This window comes from Ranitomeya variabilis, chromosome 4, assembly GCF_051348905.1.
Source record: "Ranitomeya variabilis isolate aRanVar5 chromosome 4, aRanVar5.hap1, whole genome shotgun sequence".
NCBI classification, from domain to species: Eukaryota; Metazoa; Chordata; class Amphibia; order Anura; family Dendrobatidae; genus Ranitomeya; species Ranitomeya variabilis.
In genome coordinates this window covers 226,487,569-226,507,055 of record NC_135235.1, presented here as the reverse complement: position 1 = coordinate 226,507,055, position 19,487 = coordinate 226,487,569, and the positions used below count along the sequence as shown (strand labels likewise).

General features: G+C 39.8%; 1 protein-coding gene across 1 annotated transcript; it reads right to left on the bottom strand.

The window, feature by feature from the left end:
• Nucleotides 1-477: 477 nt before the first annotated feature.
• Nucleotides 478-18,672, bottom strand: LOC143770462 (uncharacterized). Its single transcript, XM_077260102.1, has 9 exons — nt 18,531-18,672; nt 18,233-18,346; nt 12,998-13,144; nt 10,750-10,890; nt 8,869-9,000; nt 8,655-8,768; nt 6,157-6,303; nt 2,577-2,717; nt 478-1,019 (listed from the first exon to the last, which is right to left on the bottom strand). Exons 1-9 carry the CDS (start codon nt 18,610-18,612, stop codon nt 826-828), a joined length of 1,212 nt encoding a protein of 403 aa, XP_077116217.1. The 5' UTR covers nt 18,613-18,672; the 3' UTR covers nt 478-825.
• Between the last annotated feature and the right edge of the window lie 815 nt (nt 18,673-19,487).

Here is a 19,487-nt window from a genome sequence, read left to right as displayed (position 1 = left end):
GATCCCCTGTGTATATTAAGGACTTCTGCCATGTGGATTATTTTAAAGATGAAAGAATAAAATGGTTTTTAATTGCCAAGTAGGAAAGATTCACTGGAATTTTCTGTTGTATACGGTAGAAAAATATGTAGATAAATGTTAAAATGAGCCTTTTAAGTCTTTTATGATCTTATCAGGAACATATTGCCCCAAATAATTTAGAAATAAAGCAGGAAAAGAAAATAAATAAAAAAATGAAATTCATCGCTTGTCCCTATCACTGTTTGTAGCCCACATTCTTTAAAATAACATACCTGATGTGCAAAAATAATTGTTATAAAAAAGGAAAATTACAAGAAAAAAATAAATGTTGAGCTCTTATGAAAGAAACCCCAAAATATGCATGATAGAAGAAAAAAAACAAAAAATTGGTCTTGAACTTGTTAGTTATGTGCCCAATAGTAAAAAAAAAAAAACCATACAAGATACAAACCCTTCAGTGTTGTATTGATTTATTCTTCTTTACAGTTTGTTAACTTTTGTTAAGGAAATTTTGGATTATAACTTATTAGATCAGTTCAAGCTAAATTTGTAAAAGGGGGAGAAGATTTAACTTAGAAAAGGTTGGAAATTTCGAATTCAAAGAGTAAAGAAAAATAGACAAGAGACAAAGAGTAAAAGAACAGAGGCAAAAAAAGTGACATACGGTACTTTGATTTTTGTATATTTTCCAGCCAAGCTATGTTCCAGAATATTAAATATTATTATATACTACTGATATTATATGATATACTACTCTCTAAATTGCTTTGGCTTCATTCTTCCAAGAATCCCTAAAAAAAACTATTAGAAAAACAATTTCAGAAGTAGAAAACACACAAAGGCCGGATTCAGGACGACATGGTGGACACTTTTGCTGCCACTGGTGCAGACGGTTTTAACGTCCACTGATACACCGCCCAAGGTTGCAGTCTGGCTGCCGAGATCACAGATAGATTTTGTTGCACATCCCCGAATGGCTGTTGAAGACGAGGTGCTTCCTACACAAACCAATGCGATAAAAGGTTTTACACACATAGCATCGTGAATGGCTATTTTTAATACTTGTCTGATTTACAATTTTTCAAACTTAGTTTATGTAATGTATATTTTGCAATTTATATTATTTATATTTTATCCGACACTCCAACCTATTAAGTTTTACAGTCTCAGAGTAGAATATAATTTTTTCCAGTGGTCTCACTACTGAGAGAACTCAACGTCAATAAGCAGAATGAAAATGACACGTCAATGCCTCTTACAGGTATTGCAATAGTTAAGGGAGAAAGAAGAGCATACCCTAGTAAAGAGGTGATCCACTAAATTAACATTAATGACCTAGCCTTAGGATAGGTCATCAATGTCTGATCGGTGGGCGTGCAACACCGGGCTTCATGACGATTAGCTGTTCTCGGTGCAAGTGTTGGCTGGAAGTGATCAGTTACGGAACAGCTCCATCTACTGATAGTGGCCATGGCAGGGTATTCCACAAGCACCCCTTTGGATTTGAAGACAGGGCCCCTGGTCACTTTCAGTAGATGGTGCAGATCTATAACTGAGCACTTCCGGCCACACCTAGAACAACTGATCAAAGGGGGAGCTTGGTGTCGCACCCCCACTGATCAGACATTGATGACCTATCTGTCATGTCAGACGCTGTTCGGACCAGGTCGTTCGACAGACAGCGGTAATTCCGCTTTTGACCACTATTTGCTCATTGGCGTCGGCTGGGTTTTTGTCTAGCTGTTCCGGGGTTAATTTACCTGTTCCTCGGATTGGAAGCTGGGCCATGCCCATTGCCTTTAAATAGTTCTCCTGATCATTGGGCGTCGCCGATTATAGCTTCTGTCTTGTGCGTTGTTATCTCGGTCCGGAGTGGAGAGCTGGTTGTTGGAGAATCGTTGCTGGTGGTGTATTTTCCTTAGTCTTATTTACTCCTTCCTATATTTGTATTTATTTTGCCCTGCACATTTATAGTGTATTCCTGTGTGACTGCGGCGTGGTGTATATTTTCCTTTATCCTTGTCTGTGCTAACTGTGGGTATTGGTGTATTACCTCTTCACTGGGTGGTGGGCGGTTGGTTTCAGCCTAGGGTTGAAACAGGAGACAGGGTGAGGTTCGAGGCCTGGACATGCACACCATCAGTGTAAACTCCAGGTAGAGGGTCAGTCAGGATTTCCCTAGTCTGAGGGAAATTGCAGGGGCCCGGGTTATTAGCTCTCGCTCACCTAGTCTCCCCGTGACATTATCCTAAGGATAGGCCATCAATGTAGAAGGAGTGAACAACCTCGTTACCTCTGTATATGAAAGGGCGCATAACACAGATTGTATAGACCGTATCGTCACAACAAAAATGAATTAAAAATAAATGCTACAAATGTAATTATTGAGTTTTTTCTAAATGGGAACAGTAAATCACTTTCCTGGTCTATAGTGGGTAAATTGGAGAATTATTTTGCCTTCACTAGTTCAGTGATGATAAAATATGAAGAAGACCCATCGGTCCTTTTCTTTGGTTCCCTTTAAAGTGAATTAAAAAAAAAAAAAGTTTTAGTACCTGATATCTTTGTTGATTGGAGAAGACACATATTCTCATCTCCGGTGCATTGTACAGTATCCGGTGTGTAACACCAGGTGGAGTCTGCAGATATGCAGGATCGGCAGACCAGTTCATTGGAGTTGGTGCTTTTTGTTGGCACTAAAGAAATAAAAGGGAAAAGTTAAATAGAAGACTTATTTATCCATTAAATTTATACCATCATGTTTTTCATGTATATACTCATGAAGAATTTTTGACCTCCTTCCAAAAGTTGTCCTTTTACTATACATAGCTATATCCTTTCTTGTCTTTGCTCCTGGCTCAACATGTGTGGCACAAGATGACCAGCTTAATAAAAAGCATGATTTTGTGATACTCTGCCATGAGATGACTATGCTATGTGTGTCTATATACGGCCACTCAATGGACGCTACGTGGATTACAGCATGTCAAGAGTTTTGCTAACATGTTGCAAAATTGCACTGATTTTGTTTTTTTTTAAAGAAATAGAATCCTTAACTTAACTGAAGAAAAGGTAAGAGTGAACACATCTGTGGGAACATTACAAGTCGGGCATGCCCAATGAACGTCGAGCTTCCATGAAACGCACAGATTGGTCAGATGTCATAGTGACATCTACTCATTACAACGGAGCGATGCCTTGGTATTACCTATTCCTATCTTATCAGAGAACATAAAATTGTATTGTTCAAGGTAAAATCCCATTTGCAACCAAACTTTATTGAGAACAATAGGATCATGGGGAAAAGAACAGTTTTTTGGGAGGCAGTCTGAATCATGTATTGTGCGTGTGCACCTTTCACATCTACCTCTCTGGCCCAGATGTCACCTCTCTGCTGTCCAGAATCCCGGAGTGTTTATCAGCCATATCCTCCTTCTTCAGCTCTCGCTTCCTAAAACTCAATGTAGACAAAAGCAAACTCATCATCTTTCCCCCATCTCGCTATCCCCACTACCTGATCTATCTATTATGGTAAACGGCATCACGCTCTCTCCCGCACCTGAAATCCGCTGCCTCGGGGTAACTCTCTACTCTGCCCTGTCCTTAAAACCGCACGACCAAACTCTTGCCACCTCCTGTCACCTCCAACTCAAAAATATTGCCAGAATCCGTTCCTTCCTCAGCCCACAATCTACTAAAACTCTTGTGCATGCCCTCATCATCTCCTGCCTCGATTACGGCAACACCCTCCTCTGTGGCCTCCCCGCTAACTCTCTTGCACCACTCCAGTCTGTCCTCAACTCTGCTGCCTGGCTAATCCACAACTCTCCTCTCTACTCCTATGTTTCTCCCCTCTGCAAATCCCTCCACTGGCTCCCAATTCCCCAACGAATACAGTTTGAACTACTAACACTGATCTACAAAGCCATCCACAACCTGTCCCCTCCCTATATCTCTAAACTAACTAATCTCCCACTATCTTCCCTCACGTAATCTTCGATCCTCCTACTCTCCTCACTTATTCATTCCTCACACAACCGCCTCTAAGATTTCTCCCGAATATCCCCCATCCTCTGGAATTCCACGCCTCAACACGTCCGATTATCCACCACCCTCGGATCCTTCAGACGGAACCTGAAAACCCATCTCTTCAGGAAAGCCTACCTCCTGCAATAACCATTTTGCTACCTCACCACCACCCGAGCTGCCGTGTCACCAACCACCTGAACTGCCACCGCGTCACCAACCACCCGAGCTGCCGCGTCACCAACCTACCGAGCTGCCGCCTCACCGCCACCAGAGTTGCCGCCTCACCACCGCCAGAGCTGCAGCCTCACCACCAACAGAGCTGCCGCACCCCCAAACTTCGGTCCTCTCCCCTCTGTACCAGTCTGTCATTGTAAATTTGTTTACAGTAAACGATATCTATAACCCTGTATGTTACCCCTTTTCTCATGTACAGCACCATGGAATTAATGGTGCTATATAAATAAATTATAATAATAATAATAATAATATTGTTTCTCATCCCCTGGTTAAACATGATGGACATTTGTCTATTTTTCAACTGTATTAACTGTGCAAATACTTTTTGGCCTCTATCCCTTCTTCTCTCTACGTTGGGTCTTCTAGAGAATGCCAGCACCAACCTTACCCCACAATGATGTGCATCGCACTCCATATGACTCTGTGTTGCTTAGTCGTGGGGTTTTGCCTGAGGAAGACCCAGAGGTAAAAAAAGAAGAAGAAGAGCTTTTCGAATATCCTGGCCAGAAACAGCCATAGTGAGACAGGTGTGTCCCAAGACGAGACAGATTCTATTTGGACCATATGTATTCAATACAAATCGAATCTCCTCCTTGAATCTTACAAATCTGCTCAAACTGAAATTCAAGAGATCAACTCAACTCTACATTTTTTTCATTATAGAAAAAATAAAAAATAAAAAAAATAATTAACATTGTTTTCTTTCTCTAGTATAAATACATTTCTAGATCAGCGACGATTAATCTCAATGATCTAGTAAATATAACTTAACAAGTGTTATAGCACATATTGATGACAACTATTGGGTCTTCCATCGATTTCAAAAGCTCTGACGAGACAATGTCAGTGGAGAGAAGGGCAGAATGATCATATCCTCTGGATACGCCATAAATATATGAGATAGGAATACTCCGTTAAAGGGTTATTCCTATAAAATCAAGTTCTCTCCTTTTCATAGGATAGGGCAGAGGTGGGGACCTCAGGCCCCATGGTCATTCATGACCCTCGATGACCTTTTATCAGGCCCTCAGGCAGATTCTCAGGGACCGCATTCTTGGGCAGGAAGATATATTTTGATTTCCACCAGCTCATTAATTTCTTCTTGCTCTGTTAGCACACACACACAGTGTTCACTACTGAACACTGAAGGGCATGCAATCAAAGATTACGTCCTGAAACCAGTGCCAGAGTCAGGATGAACTTTGTGGGTGGAGTTTGTACAGCCCCCAAATGATGGTATAAATATCCAAATGGCCCTTGGCAGAAAAACGATTCCCCACCCCTGGGATAGGTGATAATTTCCTTATCACTGGAGGTCCAACCATTGGGATCTCTACCAATCCTCAGATTGGTACACTGCATGCTGTCAGGATTCTCCCGTTCCTTATTAATTGACCTCAATAATGCAATTTGCATACTTCTAGCCACATTCCAACAAGACTTGACTGACCTCAAGCAATACAAGAAAGTGTAATGTATGAGGTCACTCATGTCTAGTCGGTACATTATCGTATGTATGCAAGTCGCATACTTGTGATCACTTGACTGTGCAGTGCATGCCTCAGGATTCTGATCCACCAATCCTGTGCTCTGTTGTCGGCATCTCTGTCCTCTGAGCCACAACAGGTTCTGTCGCTCTTCAGGTGCTGATTACCTTTTGCCTTTGTCCATTCCTTTTGGACAGTAGGTGTTTTTCATTTGTTATGTAGTCTATCCTATCTCATTGCAGGTGCTACAATTTAAATCTTCCCCTTGCTGGTCTTCTCTGCTGGTGATAGTCTTTAGTGGAGTACTACCGTAGAGTCAGTGGATGATTTCCTTTTGCAAATTAGGGCTTCAAATAGAAAAAATCAGAACTTGCTGACTTACATGCTGGAAGATCAGGAGTACAGTTATCAGTGCCGCAACATGAAACGGCCATCATTAATTGTAGCTGTGATGTGCTTATACTGCCCTTAGTGCTACATTCAGATGGCGGTGAGCATAATCTGAGTAACATTTCGGTTTTCTTTCCACCTATAGGAAAACATAATAAAGATTATTGTTTTCTAAAATGTTTAAAAATAATATAAACCATACAGGTGAATTGATCTATTGTTCAGAAGGGTTTCTTTGAAGAGTAATTGTATATTTTCAGAATAAGCTGTCCAGTGCATGTACATATAATTTTCATCCATTATAGGACTTGTTTCCGGTGTTTTCACCGGTTTTGCCATCCATGCTCGATCTTTTAATTTGCAATTGACTCTGAGACTGGCTACTATGGTGTCTCCTATACACAGCACAGTGGTACACAGTACACAAACCTACTCTTCATTATATAGTTAGTACACAGGCTGAAGCATCAGCATGGAAGACTTTATTCAGCAGTACTGAGCAGCGTAGCTGTGCATCCAGCTCTAGAGTGACTTAAAAGACTTATTAGAAAGCTCAAAACAATCTTTCTGCTACTCCTTCTCATCACCATAGTGTATAGTACACAGAGGTTTACAAAGAAATGATAAAGACCCATTGAAAAAGTTCTAACTTGCCTCTCCCCCACCTCCATTCCCACCCCCCAGGAAAAATAAACAAACAAAATATGGTGGAATAAGAGTGGTTACAGCATATATGTGTGGTGACAGAAAGTTTAAATGGAATACCTGCCAACTTTTAATGTCAAAGAGAAGGACATGTTTTGCAGCACGTTCACAGTAATTTTGCCCCTATTAAAGTCACCCACTACGATACCCCTTACATTTTTAACATAGAATAGGATGCCCCCAAAATGACCCCTATAAATGGTATGAAATCCTCACAGTGAATTCCCATACACAGTTTTTTTCCATAGTATTCCCCAACTTCACAGTGACCCCTCAACACAATATTATACCCCAACAGTCACACTCCCACACAGTACGATGTCCCAAATCACCCCCCACAGTAGGATTCAACCACAGTTGCCCCTACCACTAGGAGTGTTCTTTTTTTCCTGCATGACACTTCCTACAGGGGTACTGAAAAAAGGTCCAGATTCCAGATCCAATTGGAGATAAAATTGGGAATTCATTGTTAATCCATTAAAAAGATATACACATTTGAAAAATAAAAAATTAAGGTGGAAACCTTCGTGAAACCTACGCTTCTCAAACGCCAAACAGAATTTGATCAGAGTGTAATCTGAGATTTTCTTCGACGTGGAGAACGAAACAAATAAAATCCCTCTTCTCCATTCAGTGTTTCAATGAAAATCGAATGGCACTTGGATGTTATCTGACTACAGTTCAATTTTTTCCATGGACCCATCGATATGAGTGAGTGACTGCTATCCAATTATCGAAGGCAATTTGTGCATGGCCCAAATTTTTTCTTCGGACTGACTCGGTCCAAAGAAGAAAAATCGGACGCATGCGCTGCCGCATAGAATAATATGAGTGCAATCTGTCAAAACGATGGCTAGCACTTATCCGATTTTTATGGTTGTGTGCACCAGCCCTTATGACGATAGGTTAGGAAATTCTCTATATTACATATTTAGCACAGAATATTAAAGAGGATGAACAGGTACCCAGCTCAGCGAACTGTGAACAATCTTTATTAACAACACATTTCAAGAAACCGCGCACCATTCGTCATAATTAAGGATATGAGGTCACTCGAAACGCGTTGATGCCGCCTGTCATGTGAAGAAGCCTGGCTTTTTCCTCCAGCTTCTATCCATCTGAATAAAGATTGCTCACTGTTCGTTGGATCCCTGTTCTTTCTCCTTGATTACTTCCAAGCTTTGACACAGCGATCTCCAGCCTCTGAACAAGAGGGATATGTCATATGGTGAGCTGGATTCATTTTATGTAGTACAAAACATTACCAAAGCAACCAATGCAATTAGGAGAACTTGCGTTCAAGTCCCCATGTAGGACACTTCTAAGAGTTCAAAAAAGAGTTCCAAAAAAATTGAAAAATATATTTTTTCAGAATAAGAAGTCATTTATTTTGTTTAAAAAAACACTTACAAAACATAAATCTTGTATCACTGTATCAGTAACGATCAGTGCAATAAAGAAAAAAATTCTTATTTTACCTTGCAAAGAGTAAATCACAAAAAATGAAAAATGTAAGCATTATCAATTTCACTGAAAACGAAATAAAAAATTATAGTAAAGTCGTATGAACCACAAAATGGTACAAATAATAACTACAGGTTTTTATGAAAAAAAAAAAAATAATGAAATCTGCTCTTGAATAAATGAAAAAAAAATATTGCAGTCCTGTGTACAAGAATGCACGCTTTCACTTAATAAAAATTGTGAGAAATTGAGTAAGGGAAATTAACTTTATACATAATTATGTAACAAACGCCAATAAATGGAGTAAATCCCGTCACTCACCAACAGTGGTTTCAGAATATTGAGATGCACATACGTGGCCTGATGGACAAGTCACGCTATTGCCCGAGCATGAGGAGGATGTGGACATGCACTGAGTACAGGAAAGCGCCTCACCTAAAGAGAAAAGTGCGTCGGTCAGTGGAATAATCATTAATTACATTCTTGTCTGCAACCTCACTGAGATCAGCGACATCCAAGATAAATCTTCAATCACTTATGTTGCCACTGGTGCAGTAGGTATTAACGTCCACTGATAGACCGCCAATGGTTTCAGTCTTGCTGCTGAGATCACAGATGGATTTTGTTGCACATCCCCGAATGGCTGTTGAAGATGAGGCGGCGCTTCCTACACAAATGAATGCGATAAAAGGTTTTACACACATGAATATAAACATTAAGGGGGCACAACAGTCAAAGAGGTGGGATCTACTCCCTGACCAACCACATTGTATACCATAAAAGAACAGAGAGAAAAGCGAAGGTCATATAAACGGGGATCACCACACGAATGGACTTTGGCTAAAGTGAACACAGCTTTTCATTCATGTGCAATAACAAATCAGAACATGCAATAGAAAAAAACACACATATTTTAAAAACAATTAAAAAAGGAAACATATTTGTCCCTTATATACACAGCCCACAAAAATTTGGCTAACACCTGCGCAGGTTAACTAGGACCCATAACCCTATATGGACAACACTGTGATTAAATAACATACAATAGTCCTTATATTAATTTGTCCTAAAGATGGAATAGCAACCAGAAAAATTATTATATCCCTGCCATGGTACAATTTGGACATTCATAGGGACAAAGATATCATGTAAAAATAGACTTAGCAGTATCCCACCAGTGGACAATACCAATATGCTATAGATAAGAAAACACAATGCTGTTAAATATATAATAAATACCGCTACCACTAATAGAGAAAATCTCTCTATAAGGCATACACATGAGTAATAATCCTAGCTCACGTCAGCTGCTATAGCTGACTGTGAACAAAAAGTGCAGCGGACCCCATGTGGAGCTTGGTCACATACAATACCATGAGCCAGCTACAGGCAGTAAACAGCCTAGTATACCAAAGCGCAGACCCGACGCGTGTCGCCACACCAACGTGGCTTCGTCAGGGGGACTGACCGTTATGCATGTTTTAGCTTAAATACAGGTTCTATAATTATTCCTACCCTTTCACAGCTGTGTGCGATCCGCCGCGTGTTTTACACACATAGCATCGTGAATGGCTATTTTTAATATTTGTCTGATTTACAATTTTTCAAATTTAGTGTATGTAATGTATATTTTGCAATTTATATTATTTATATTTTATCCGACACTCCGACCTATTACATTTTACAGTCTCAGAGTAGAATATAATTTTTTCCAGTGGTCTCACTACTGAGAGACCTCAACATCAATAAGCAGAATGAAAATGATATGTAAATGCCTCTTACAGGTACAGCAATAGTTAAGGGAGAAAGAAGAGCGGACCTAGTAAAGAGGTGGTCCACTAAATTAACATTGATGACTGTCTGATCGGCGGGAGTGCGACACCCGGCTTCATGCCGATCAGCTGTTCTTGGTGCAAGTGGTGGCTGGAAGTGCTCAGTTACGGAACGCCTCCATCTACTGATAGTGGCCGCGGCTGGGTACTGCACATCCACCTTTTTTTATTTCAAGAGTGGGCTTGTGGTTACTATCAGTAGAGGGTGCACCTACAACAACTGATCAACGGGGGAGCTTGGTGTCGCACCCCCACCGATCAGACATTGATGACCTATCCTAAGGATAGGCCATCAATGTAAAAGTAGTGGACAACCTCTTTACCTCTGCATATGGAAGGGCGCATCATCCCAATTGCATAAACAGTATCGTCGCAACAGAAACTAATCAAAAATAAATGCTACAAATTTAATTATTGATTTTTTCTAAATGGGTACAGTAAATCATTTTCCTGGTCTATAGTGGGCAAATTGGAGAATTATTTTGTCCTCACTAGTTCAGTGATGATAAAATATGAAAAAGACCCATTGGTCCTTATCGTTGGTTCCCTTTAAAGTGAATTTAAAAAAATAAAAGCTTTAGTACCTGATATCTTTGTTGATTGGAGAAGACACATATTCTCATCTCCGGTGCATTGTACCGTATCCGGCGTGTAACACCAGGTGGAGTCAGCGGATATGCAGGATCGGCAAACCAGTCCATTGGGGTTGGTGCTTTTTGCTGGCACTGAAGAGATAAATGGGAAAAGTTAAAAGAAGATTCATTTTTCCATTCCATTTATACCATCATGTTTTTCATGTATTTACTTATGAAGAATTTTTGACCTCCTTCCAAAAGTTGTCCTTTTGCTATACATAGATATATCCTTTCTTGTCTTTGCTCCTAGCTCAACATGTGTGGCACAAGATGACCAGCTTTAAAAGAAGCATGATTTTGTGATACTCTGCCATGAGATGTCTATGCTATTTGTGTCTATAAATGGCCAATCAATGGACCTGACATGGATTGCATCATGTCAAGAGTTTTGCTAACACATCGCAACATTGAATTGATTTTTCTTTTTTAAAGAAATGGAATCCTTAACCTAACTGAAGAAAATGTAAGAGTGAACACATCTGTGGGAACATTACAAGTCAGGACTGATCCAAACTTTTTTGAGAACAATGGGATCATGGGGAAAAGATCAGTTTTTTGGGAGCCATTTTGAATCATGCATTGCGCGTGTGCACCTTTCCTTTATCCTCTCTGATCCCTTGGTTAAACCTGATGGGCATTTGTCTGTTTTTCAACCGTATTAACTATGAGTATATAACTATTTTTTGGCTTCTATCCCATCTTCTCTCTATGTTGGGTCTTCTAGAGAATGCCAGCACCAACCTAACCCCACTATGATGTGCATCGCACTCCATTTGACTCTGTGTTGTTTAGTCGGTGGTTTTGCCTATCAGAATACCCAGAGGTAAAAGAAGACGAGCTTTTCGAAGATCCTGGCAGGAAACAGCCATAGTGGGACAGGTGTGGCCCAAGAAGAGACAGATTCTATTTGGACCATATGTATTCAATGCAAATTGAATGTCCTCCTTGAATTTTACAAATCTGACCAAACTGAAATTCGCGAGACCCGCTCAACTCTGTTTTTTTTTCATTATAGCAAAAATAAAAAATAATTAAAATTGTTTTCTTTCTCTAGTATAAATACATTTCTAGATCAACGATGATCAATCTCAATGATCTAGTACATATAACTTAACAAGTGTTATAGTACATATTGATGACAACTATTGGGTCTTGCATCGATTTCAAAAGCTCTGACGAGACAATGTCAGTGGAAAGATGGGCTGAATGATCATATCCTCTGGATACGCCATAAATATATGAGATAGGAATACTCCGTTAAAGGGTTATTCCCAGAAAATCAAGTACTCTCATTTCTATAGGATAGGGCAGGGGTGGGGAACCTCAGGTCCCAGGGTCATTTATGGCCCTCGACCTTTTATCTGGCCCTCGGGCACATTCTCAGGGACCGCATTCTTGGGCAGGAAGCCGTGTTTTGATTGCCACTAACTCATTAATTTCTTCTTGCTCTGTTAGTTCACTACTGAACACTGAAGGGCATGCAATGAAAGATCATGTCTTGACACCAGTGCCAGAGTCAGGATGTACTTTGAGGGCAGAGTTTGTACGGCCCCCAAAGGATGGTATAAATATCAAAATGGCCCTTGGCAGAAAATCGATTCCCAACCCCTGGGATAGGCGCTAACTTCCTGATTGCTGGAGGTCCAACCATTGGGATCGCTACCAATCCTGAGATTGGTACTGCACACTGCATGGTGTCAGGATTCTCCAGTTCCTTGTTAATTGACCTCAATTATGCGATTTGCATACTTCTAGCCACATTCCAACAAGACTCGACCGACCTCACTCAATACAAGAAAGTGTATTGTATGAGGTCACTCATGTCTAGTCGGTATATTATCGTATGTTTACAAGTCGCATATTTGTGATCACTTGACCGTGCAGGGCATATCTCGGGATTCTGATCCACCAATCCTGAGCTCTGTTGTTAGCATCTCTGTCCTCTGAGCCACAACAGGTTCTGTCTCTGTTCAGGTGCTGATTACCTTTTGCCTTTGTCCATTCCTTTTGGACAGTAGGTGTTTTTCATTTGTTATCTAGACTATCCTATCTCATTGCAGATACTACTATTTCAATCTTCCCCTAGCTGGTCTTCTCTGCTGGTGATAGTCTTTAGTGGAGTACTAGAGTCAGTGGATCATTTCCTTTTGCAAATTAGGGGTTCAAATAGAAAAAAAATAAGAAATTGCTGACTTACATGCTGGAAGGTTAGGAGTACAGTTATCAGTGTCGCAACATGAAACGGCCATCCTTATTTGTAGCTGTGATGTGCTTATGCTGCCATTAGTGGTACATTCAGATGACGGTGTGCATACTCTGAATAACATTTTGGTTCTCGCTCCACCTATAGGAAAACATAACAAAGATTATTGTTTTCTAAAATGTTTAAAAATAATATAAACCATACAGGTGATTGGATCTATTGTTCAGAAGGGTTTCTTTGAAGAGTAATTGTATATTTTCAGAATAAGCTGTCCGGTGCATGTACATACAATTTTCATCCATTATAGAACTTGTTCCGGGTGTTTTCACCGGTTTCCACATCCTTGCTCCATCTCTTAATTTGCAATTGACTCTGAGACTGGCTACTATGGTGTCTCCTATACACAGCACAGCGGTACACAGTACACAAACCTACTCTTCATTATATAGTTAGTACACAGGCTGAAGCATCAGCATGGAAGACTTTATACAGCAGAACTGAGCAGCGTAGCTGTGTATCCAGCTCTAGAGTGAATAAAAAGACTTATTAGAAAGCTCAGAACAATCTTTCTGCTACTCCTTCTCATCACCATAAAGTATAGTTCACAGAGGTTTACAAAGAAATGATAAAGATGCATTGCAAAAGTTCTAACTTGCCTCTCCCCCACATCCATTCCCACCCCTCAAGAAAAACAAACAAGAAAATGGTGGAATAAGAGGGTTTACAGCACATATGTGTAGTTACAGAACGTTTAAATGGCATTCCTGCCAACTTTTAAAGTCAGGGAGAAGGACATGTTTTGCATCATATTCACAGTACGATTCCCCTTAAATTTTTAACATAGAATAGGATGCCCCCAAAATGACCCCTATAAATGGTATGAAATCCTCACAGTGAATTCCCATGAATAGTTTTTTTCCATAGTATCCCCCAACTTCACAGTGACCCTCCAACACAATATTATACCCCAACAGTAACACTCCCACACAGTATGGTGTCCCAAATTACCCCCACAGTAGGATTCCACCACAGTTGCCCCTACCACTATGATGTCCCCAGTCATTCACAACAGTATGATGTGCCCACATCATCCATGAATCTACCCCACAATACGAAGCTACCAACGTTCCCCCACACTGCAAAAATAGCCCCATAGTATGATGCCCCCACACAATATCATGCCACAACAGTATGACACCCCAGTATCACACAGAGAATGATTCCAATACAGCTTTCCAAACAATACAATTCCACCACACAGTATTATGCACACACAGTTCCCTACACACAGTATGATGCCCTAAAAACTCCCACACAGTGCTATGAACCCACAGCCCCCAAAAATATGATGCTCTCCACCCCTGACTTTCCAGGTCAGTTAAAAAATGCTAATTCCAAACTGATATGTTTTTGATTATTATTAATTTGGTTGCTTAACATAGAATGCAACTCTATTTTTTTAACATAAGGGGAGCAAAGCCGATCTGACAGTGCTGTGAGAGGAGAGCGGCAAGAGGTCTTTATAATGGCACATGCTTTGCTCTGCTTTTCTACACTGTACTCACCAGAAGATAGATCTGTTTGACCTGGTTTTACATGGGTCTTATCATATCACACAGGGAAAATTTAATCTGACCATCGCTAGGAGTGTTTTTTTTTATTGCAGGACACTTTCTGCAGGGGTACTGAAAAAAGGTCCAGATTCCAGATCCAATTAGAGATAAAATTGTGAATTCATTGTTAATCCATTAAAAATATACACTCACCGGCCACTTTATTAGGTACACCATGCTAGTAACGGGTTGGACCCCCTTTTGCCTTCAGAACTGCCTCAATTCTTTGTGGCATAGATTCAACAAGGTGCTGGAAGCATTCCTCAGAGATTTTGGTCCATATTGACATGATGGCATCACACAGTTGCCGCAGATTTGTCGGCTGCACATCCCAAAGATGCTCCATACAAGGCAGGATGGATCCATGCTTTCATGTTGTTTACGCCAAATTCTGACCCTACCATCCGAATGTCGCAGCAGAAATCGAGACTCATCAGACCAAGCAACGTTTTTCCAATCTTCTACTGTCCAATTTCGATGAGCTTGTGCAAATTGTAGCCTCAGTTTCCTGTTCTTAGCTGAAAGGAGTGGTACCCGGTGTGGTCTTCTGCTGCTGTAGCCCATCTGCCTCAAAGTTCGACGCACTGTGCGTTCAGAGATGCTCTTAGGCCTACCTTGGTTGTAACGGGTGGCGATTTGAGTCACTGTTGCCTTTCTATCAGCTCGAACCAGTCTGCCCATTCTCCTCTGACCTCTGGCATCAACAAGGCATTTCCGCCCACAGAACTGCCGCTCACTGGATTTTTTTTCTTTTTCGGGCCATTCTCTGTAAACCCTAGAGATGGTTGTGCGTGAAAATCCCAGTAGATCAGCAGTTTCTGAAATACTCAGACCAGCCCTTCTGGCACCAACAACCATGCCACGTTCAAAGGCACTCAAATCACCTTTCTTCCCCATACTGATGCTCGGTTTGAACTGCAGGAGATTGTCTTGACCATGTCTACATGCCTAAATGCACTGAGTTGCCGCCATGTGATTGGCTGATTAGAAATTAAGTGTTAACAAGAAGTTGGACAGGTGTACCTAATAAAGTGGCCAGTGAGTGTATACACGTTTGAAAAATAAAAAATTAAGGTGGAAACCTGCGCTTCTCAAATGCCAAACATTCCTTATCCTGTTCCTAATAATGTTCATATGATTGTCTTTTATTACATTTTTGGATGAGTTGCGCTGACCAAAATAGCAATTATAGTGTTTCGAATTCTTTTCTATGACTATATGGTTTAAATAATTTTTGCATTTTGATAGTTTGGATTTTTAGGCTAAGCTCAAACTGGACGTTTTTGCTGCATGTTTTCCTTTTTTTCTTGCATTTTTCTAGGCATTTTTTGCAGCTGTTTTGGTATGCTAGATTTGTCTCTTGCGCATGCTGATAAAGTTTATTATTGGAAAAAAAAGTCCTATTCCAAAGAATGAGGGTTTGGTACAAAAAAAGCTGCAAAAAATGATATCTGCATTTTTGGTGCGTTTTTTCAGCGTTTTTTTCACCACACATTCATTTCAATGGGTGAAAAACGCTGGAAAAACGCTGAAAGAAGTGACATGCTCTGTTGTCCAAAAAAAACATGCAAAGCATAAAATACTAATGACAAAAAAAAAACAATGAGTGTGTATGAGATTTCTGAAATCTTATAGGCTTTGCTGGTACTGTGAAAAGCAGCTGAAAATTATTATAAAAAATGCAGCAAAAACGTCCAGTGTGAACTTAGCATTACTTTTACAGTTGATTTGAATGTTTATTTTTCGTTCTTTTGAAACCTTTTTTTTTTTTTAGCTTTATTCTTTCTATTCCAATCCCCTTAGGGAATAAAGCTGGCTCTGACCTTTGCTGTTAAAAGCGCACGTATAACTCAACCAGCATCTACCCAGTTTTGATGCTCACATCATGGTGGTGGAATTGTTTTTTTTACCTTATTCTTTTTTTCTTCCCTTTATTTATTTTTTTTTTTAGTGATGAATGGGCTTAAGATTCTGATTTGTGGCACGATTGCCAATGCGGTGTGCATTAACCACTTCTCGCCATTGCACAACCCATTCACGTCTTTATAGATGTTTGACCAGAGATGATGGAGGATCATCAGCAGCAGCAGGAGAAACCTGCTTAGCAACATCCCTGCTAATAGAGCTGTAGCAGGGGGATTTGAGTGTTTGCAATGCTTAATTAACTCTTTACTTGCTATGAACAAAGTGATCACAGCAAGTACAGAGTTAGACAGAAGGAGATCTTTCCCTCTTAGAACACCATCAGCTCCCCGTAGGGATCCGATGATAGCTAGAGCTACTGGAGAACTGGAGAACCATCGAGTCTGCAGTAGCTCAAAATCTAATGGACCTTGGCTAGTGCGTATGTTCTCCATCTGAGAAAATCATTCCTAATAGGCTAATCACAATCTGATCAGAATTTGATCAGAGTATAATCTGAGCTTTTCTTCGAGGTGGAGAACGAAGAAAACAAAAAAATATCCCTCTTCTCCATTCAGTGTTTCAATGAAAATCGAACGCACTTGGATGTTAGCCGACTACAGTTTGATTTTTTTCCATGGACCCATCGATATGAATGGGTAAGTGCCATCCACTTATCGAAGGCAATTCGTGCATGGCTTGATTTTTTTCTTCGGACTGACTCGTTCCGAAGAAGAAAAATTGGACGTGTGCGCTGCCTCATAGAATAATGTGAGTGCAATCCGGCAAAACGATGGCTAGCACTTATCCTATTTCTATGGTTGTGTGCACCAGCCCTTATGCTGATAGGTTGGAAAATTCTCTATATTGCATATTTAGCACAGAAAATTAAAGAGGATGAACAGGTACCCAGCTCAGCAAAATGTGAACAATCTTTATTTTGAGCAACCGTGCACCTTTCATCATGATTAAGGATACGAGGTCACTGAAAACGAGTTGATGCCGCCTGTCATGTGAGGAAGCCTTGTTTTGTCCTCCTACTTCTATCCAGCTGAATAAAGATTGCTCACAGTTCGTTGGATCCCTGTTCTTTCTCATTGATTACTTCCAAGCTTTGACACAGCGTTCTCCAGCCTCTGAACAAGAGGGATATGTCATATGGTGAGCTGGATTCATTTTATTTAGTACAAAATATTACCAAAACAACCAATGAAATTAGGAGATCTTGTGTTCAAGTCCCCATGTAGGACACTTCTAAGCGTTGAAAAAAAAGAGTAAAAAAAAATAATAGAAAAATACACTTTTTCGGAATAAGAAGTTATTTATTTTAATTAAAAACCACTTAAAAAATATAAATCTTGTATTACTGTATCAGTAACGATCAGTACAAGAAATAAAATCTCATTTTACCTTGTAAAAAGAAAATCACAAAAAAATGAAAAATTTATGCATTATCAATTTCACTGAAAATGAAATAAAAAATTATTGTAAAGTCGTATTAACCACAAAATGATACAAATAATAACTACAGGTTTTTATGCAAAAAAACGAATGAAATCTGCTCTTGGAAAAATGAAAAAAAAATATTGCAGTCCTGTGTACAAGAATGTGCGCATTCACTTATTAAAAATGGTCAGAACTTGAGTAAGGGAAATTAACTTCATACATAATTATGTTAGAAACGCCAATAAATGGAGTAAATCCTATCACTCACCAACAATGGATTCAGAATATCGAGATGCACATACGTGGCCTGATGGACAAGTCATGCTATCGCCCGAGCATGAGGAGGATGTGGACATGCACTGCGTACACGAGAGCGCGTCACCTAAAGAGAAAAGCGCGTCGGTCAGTGGATTAATCATTCATGACATTCTGGTCTGTCAAAACAATAATCGGCTGCAACATCACTGAGATCAGCGATATCCGAGAAAAATCTTCAAGAACGTACTCAATAAATAAAAAAAAAATAACGATATGTTCTTCGCATTACAATGTTTCAGAAAACATACTTGTTGCTGTGAGGGTCAAGAATAAGCCGAAGATTCCAAACAGGGAGCTCATCGTTCTGCTGTTGAAGACTGGTGCTATCATGAAATTAAAATATTTTATCAAGCAAATTAATTTATTAATGTTTTATTGGGCGGGGGGAAGAGGAGGATCATATTAAACCAACGGAAATGGAAAACAGGTTTACTATGAAACTAAGGTTAGATTCTGCACTCCCCACCCTTTCCCATCCCTTGTTTGGACTCGTAAGGTCTTTTTTCAACCGTGTAAACTATGTAATGTAACTATGTGATATGTAAACTATGTAATATGCAAACTATGTAATCCTCCTTTCTGTCTTTAACCCTTGGTAATAACGCAAATGTGTTTTCAAAGTAAAAGCTTATATAAACCCCGAACAAAAATCAGACTGGAATAGCTTGGGCCCATCAGAGACGATCATTCTTTGGGCTCAACATGCAGCTATGTACAGAATACACTCACTGACAGAAGTTATGTCGCTCATCCATGTCATGTAAATAAAAGCTTATAACCTGACGTTAAATTCATCCATTGGTGGTATAAATTATTCTTTTGAAAGCTGAAACCCTCCGAAATGTGGTTTAGGTTAAGAAAATAAATTGGCATCAATGCAGAAATATTGATCAGTTAATGGACACAGAATGGTCAGATTTTGCAAGACAAAAGTTTTGTCGCCCACAGAAAGTAATGTGATATTCAAACAAACAATTAACTTAAAATACAAATATATGTTGCATAACATTGGTGAATGAAGTTGTGGTGCTATTAGAGTCATATTTAATATTTTGTGTGACTTCCATGAGCTTGAAGGACTGCATCCATGCGGTTCAACAATGATTCATACAATTTATTAACACCTTTACCCCCAAGGGTGGTTTGCACCTTAATGACCAGGCCAATTTTTACAATTCTGACCACTGTCCCCTTATGAGGTTATA

Excerpts from the sequence above, each read along its gene's own strand:
- LOC143770462 (XM_077260102.1), bottom strand. The coding sequence starts at position 18,612 with ATGATAGCACCAGTCTTCAACAGCAGAACGATGAGCTCCCTGTTTGGA. Across the intron at positions 10,891-12,997 it reads TACTCCTAACCTTCCAGCAT|TGCCAGCAAAAAGCACCAAC; the intron begins GTAAGTCAGCAA and ends TTATCTCTTCAG. Across the intron at positions 1,020-2,576 it reads CCAATCAACAAAGATATCAG|GAAGCACCTCGTCTTCAACA; the intron begins GTACTAAAACTT and ends TGGTTTGTGTAG.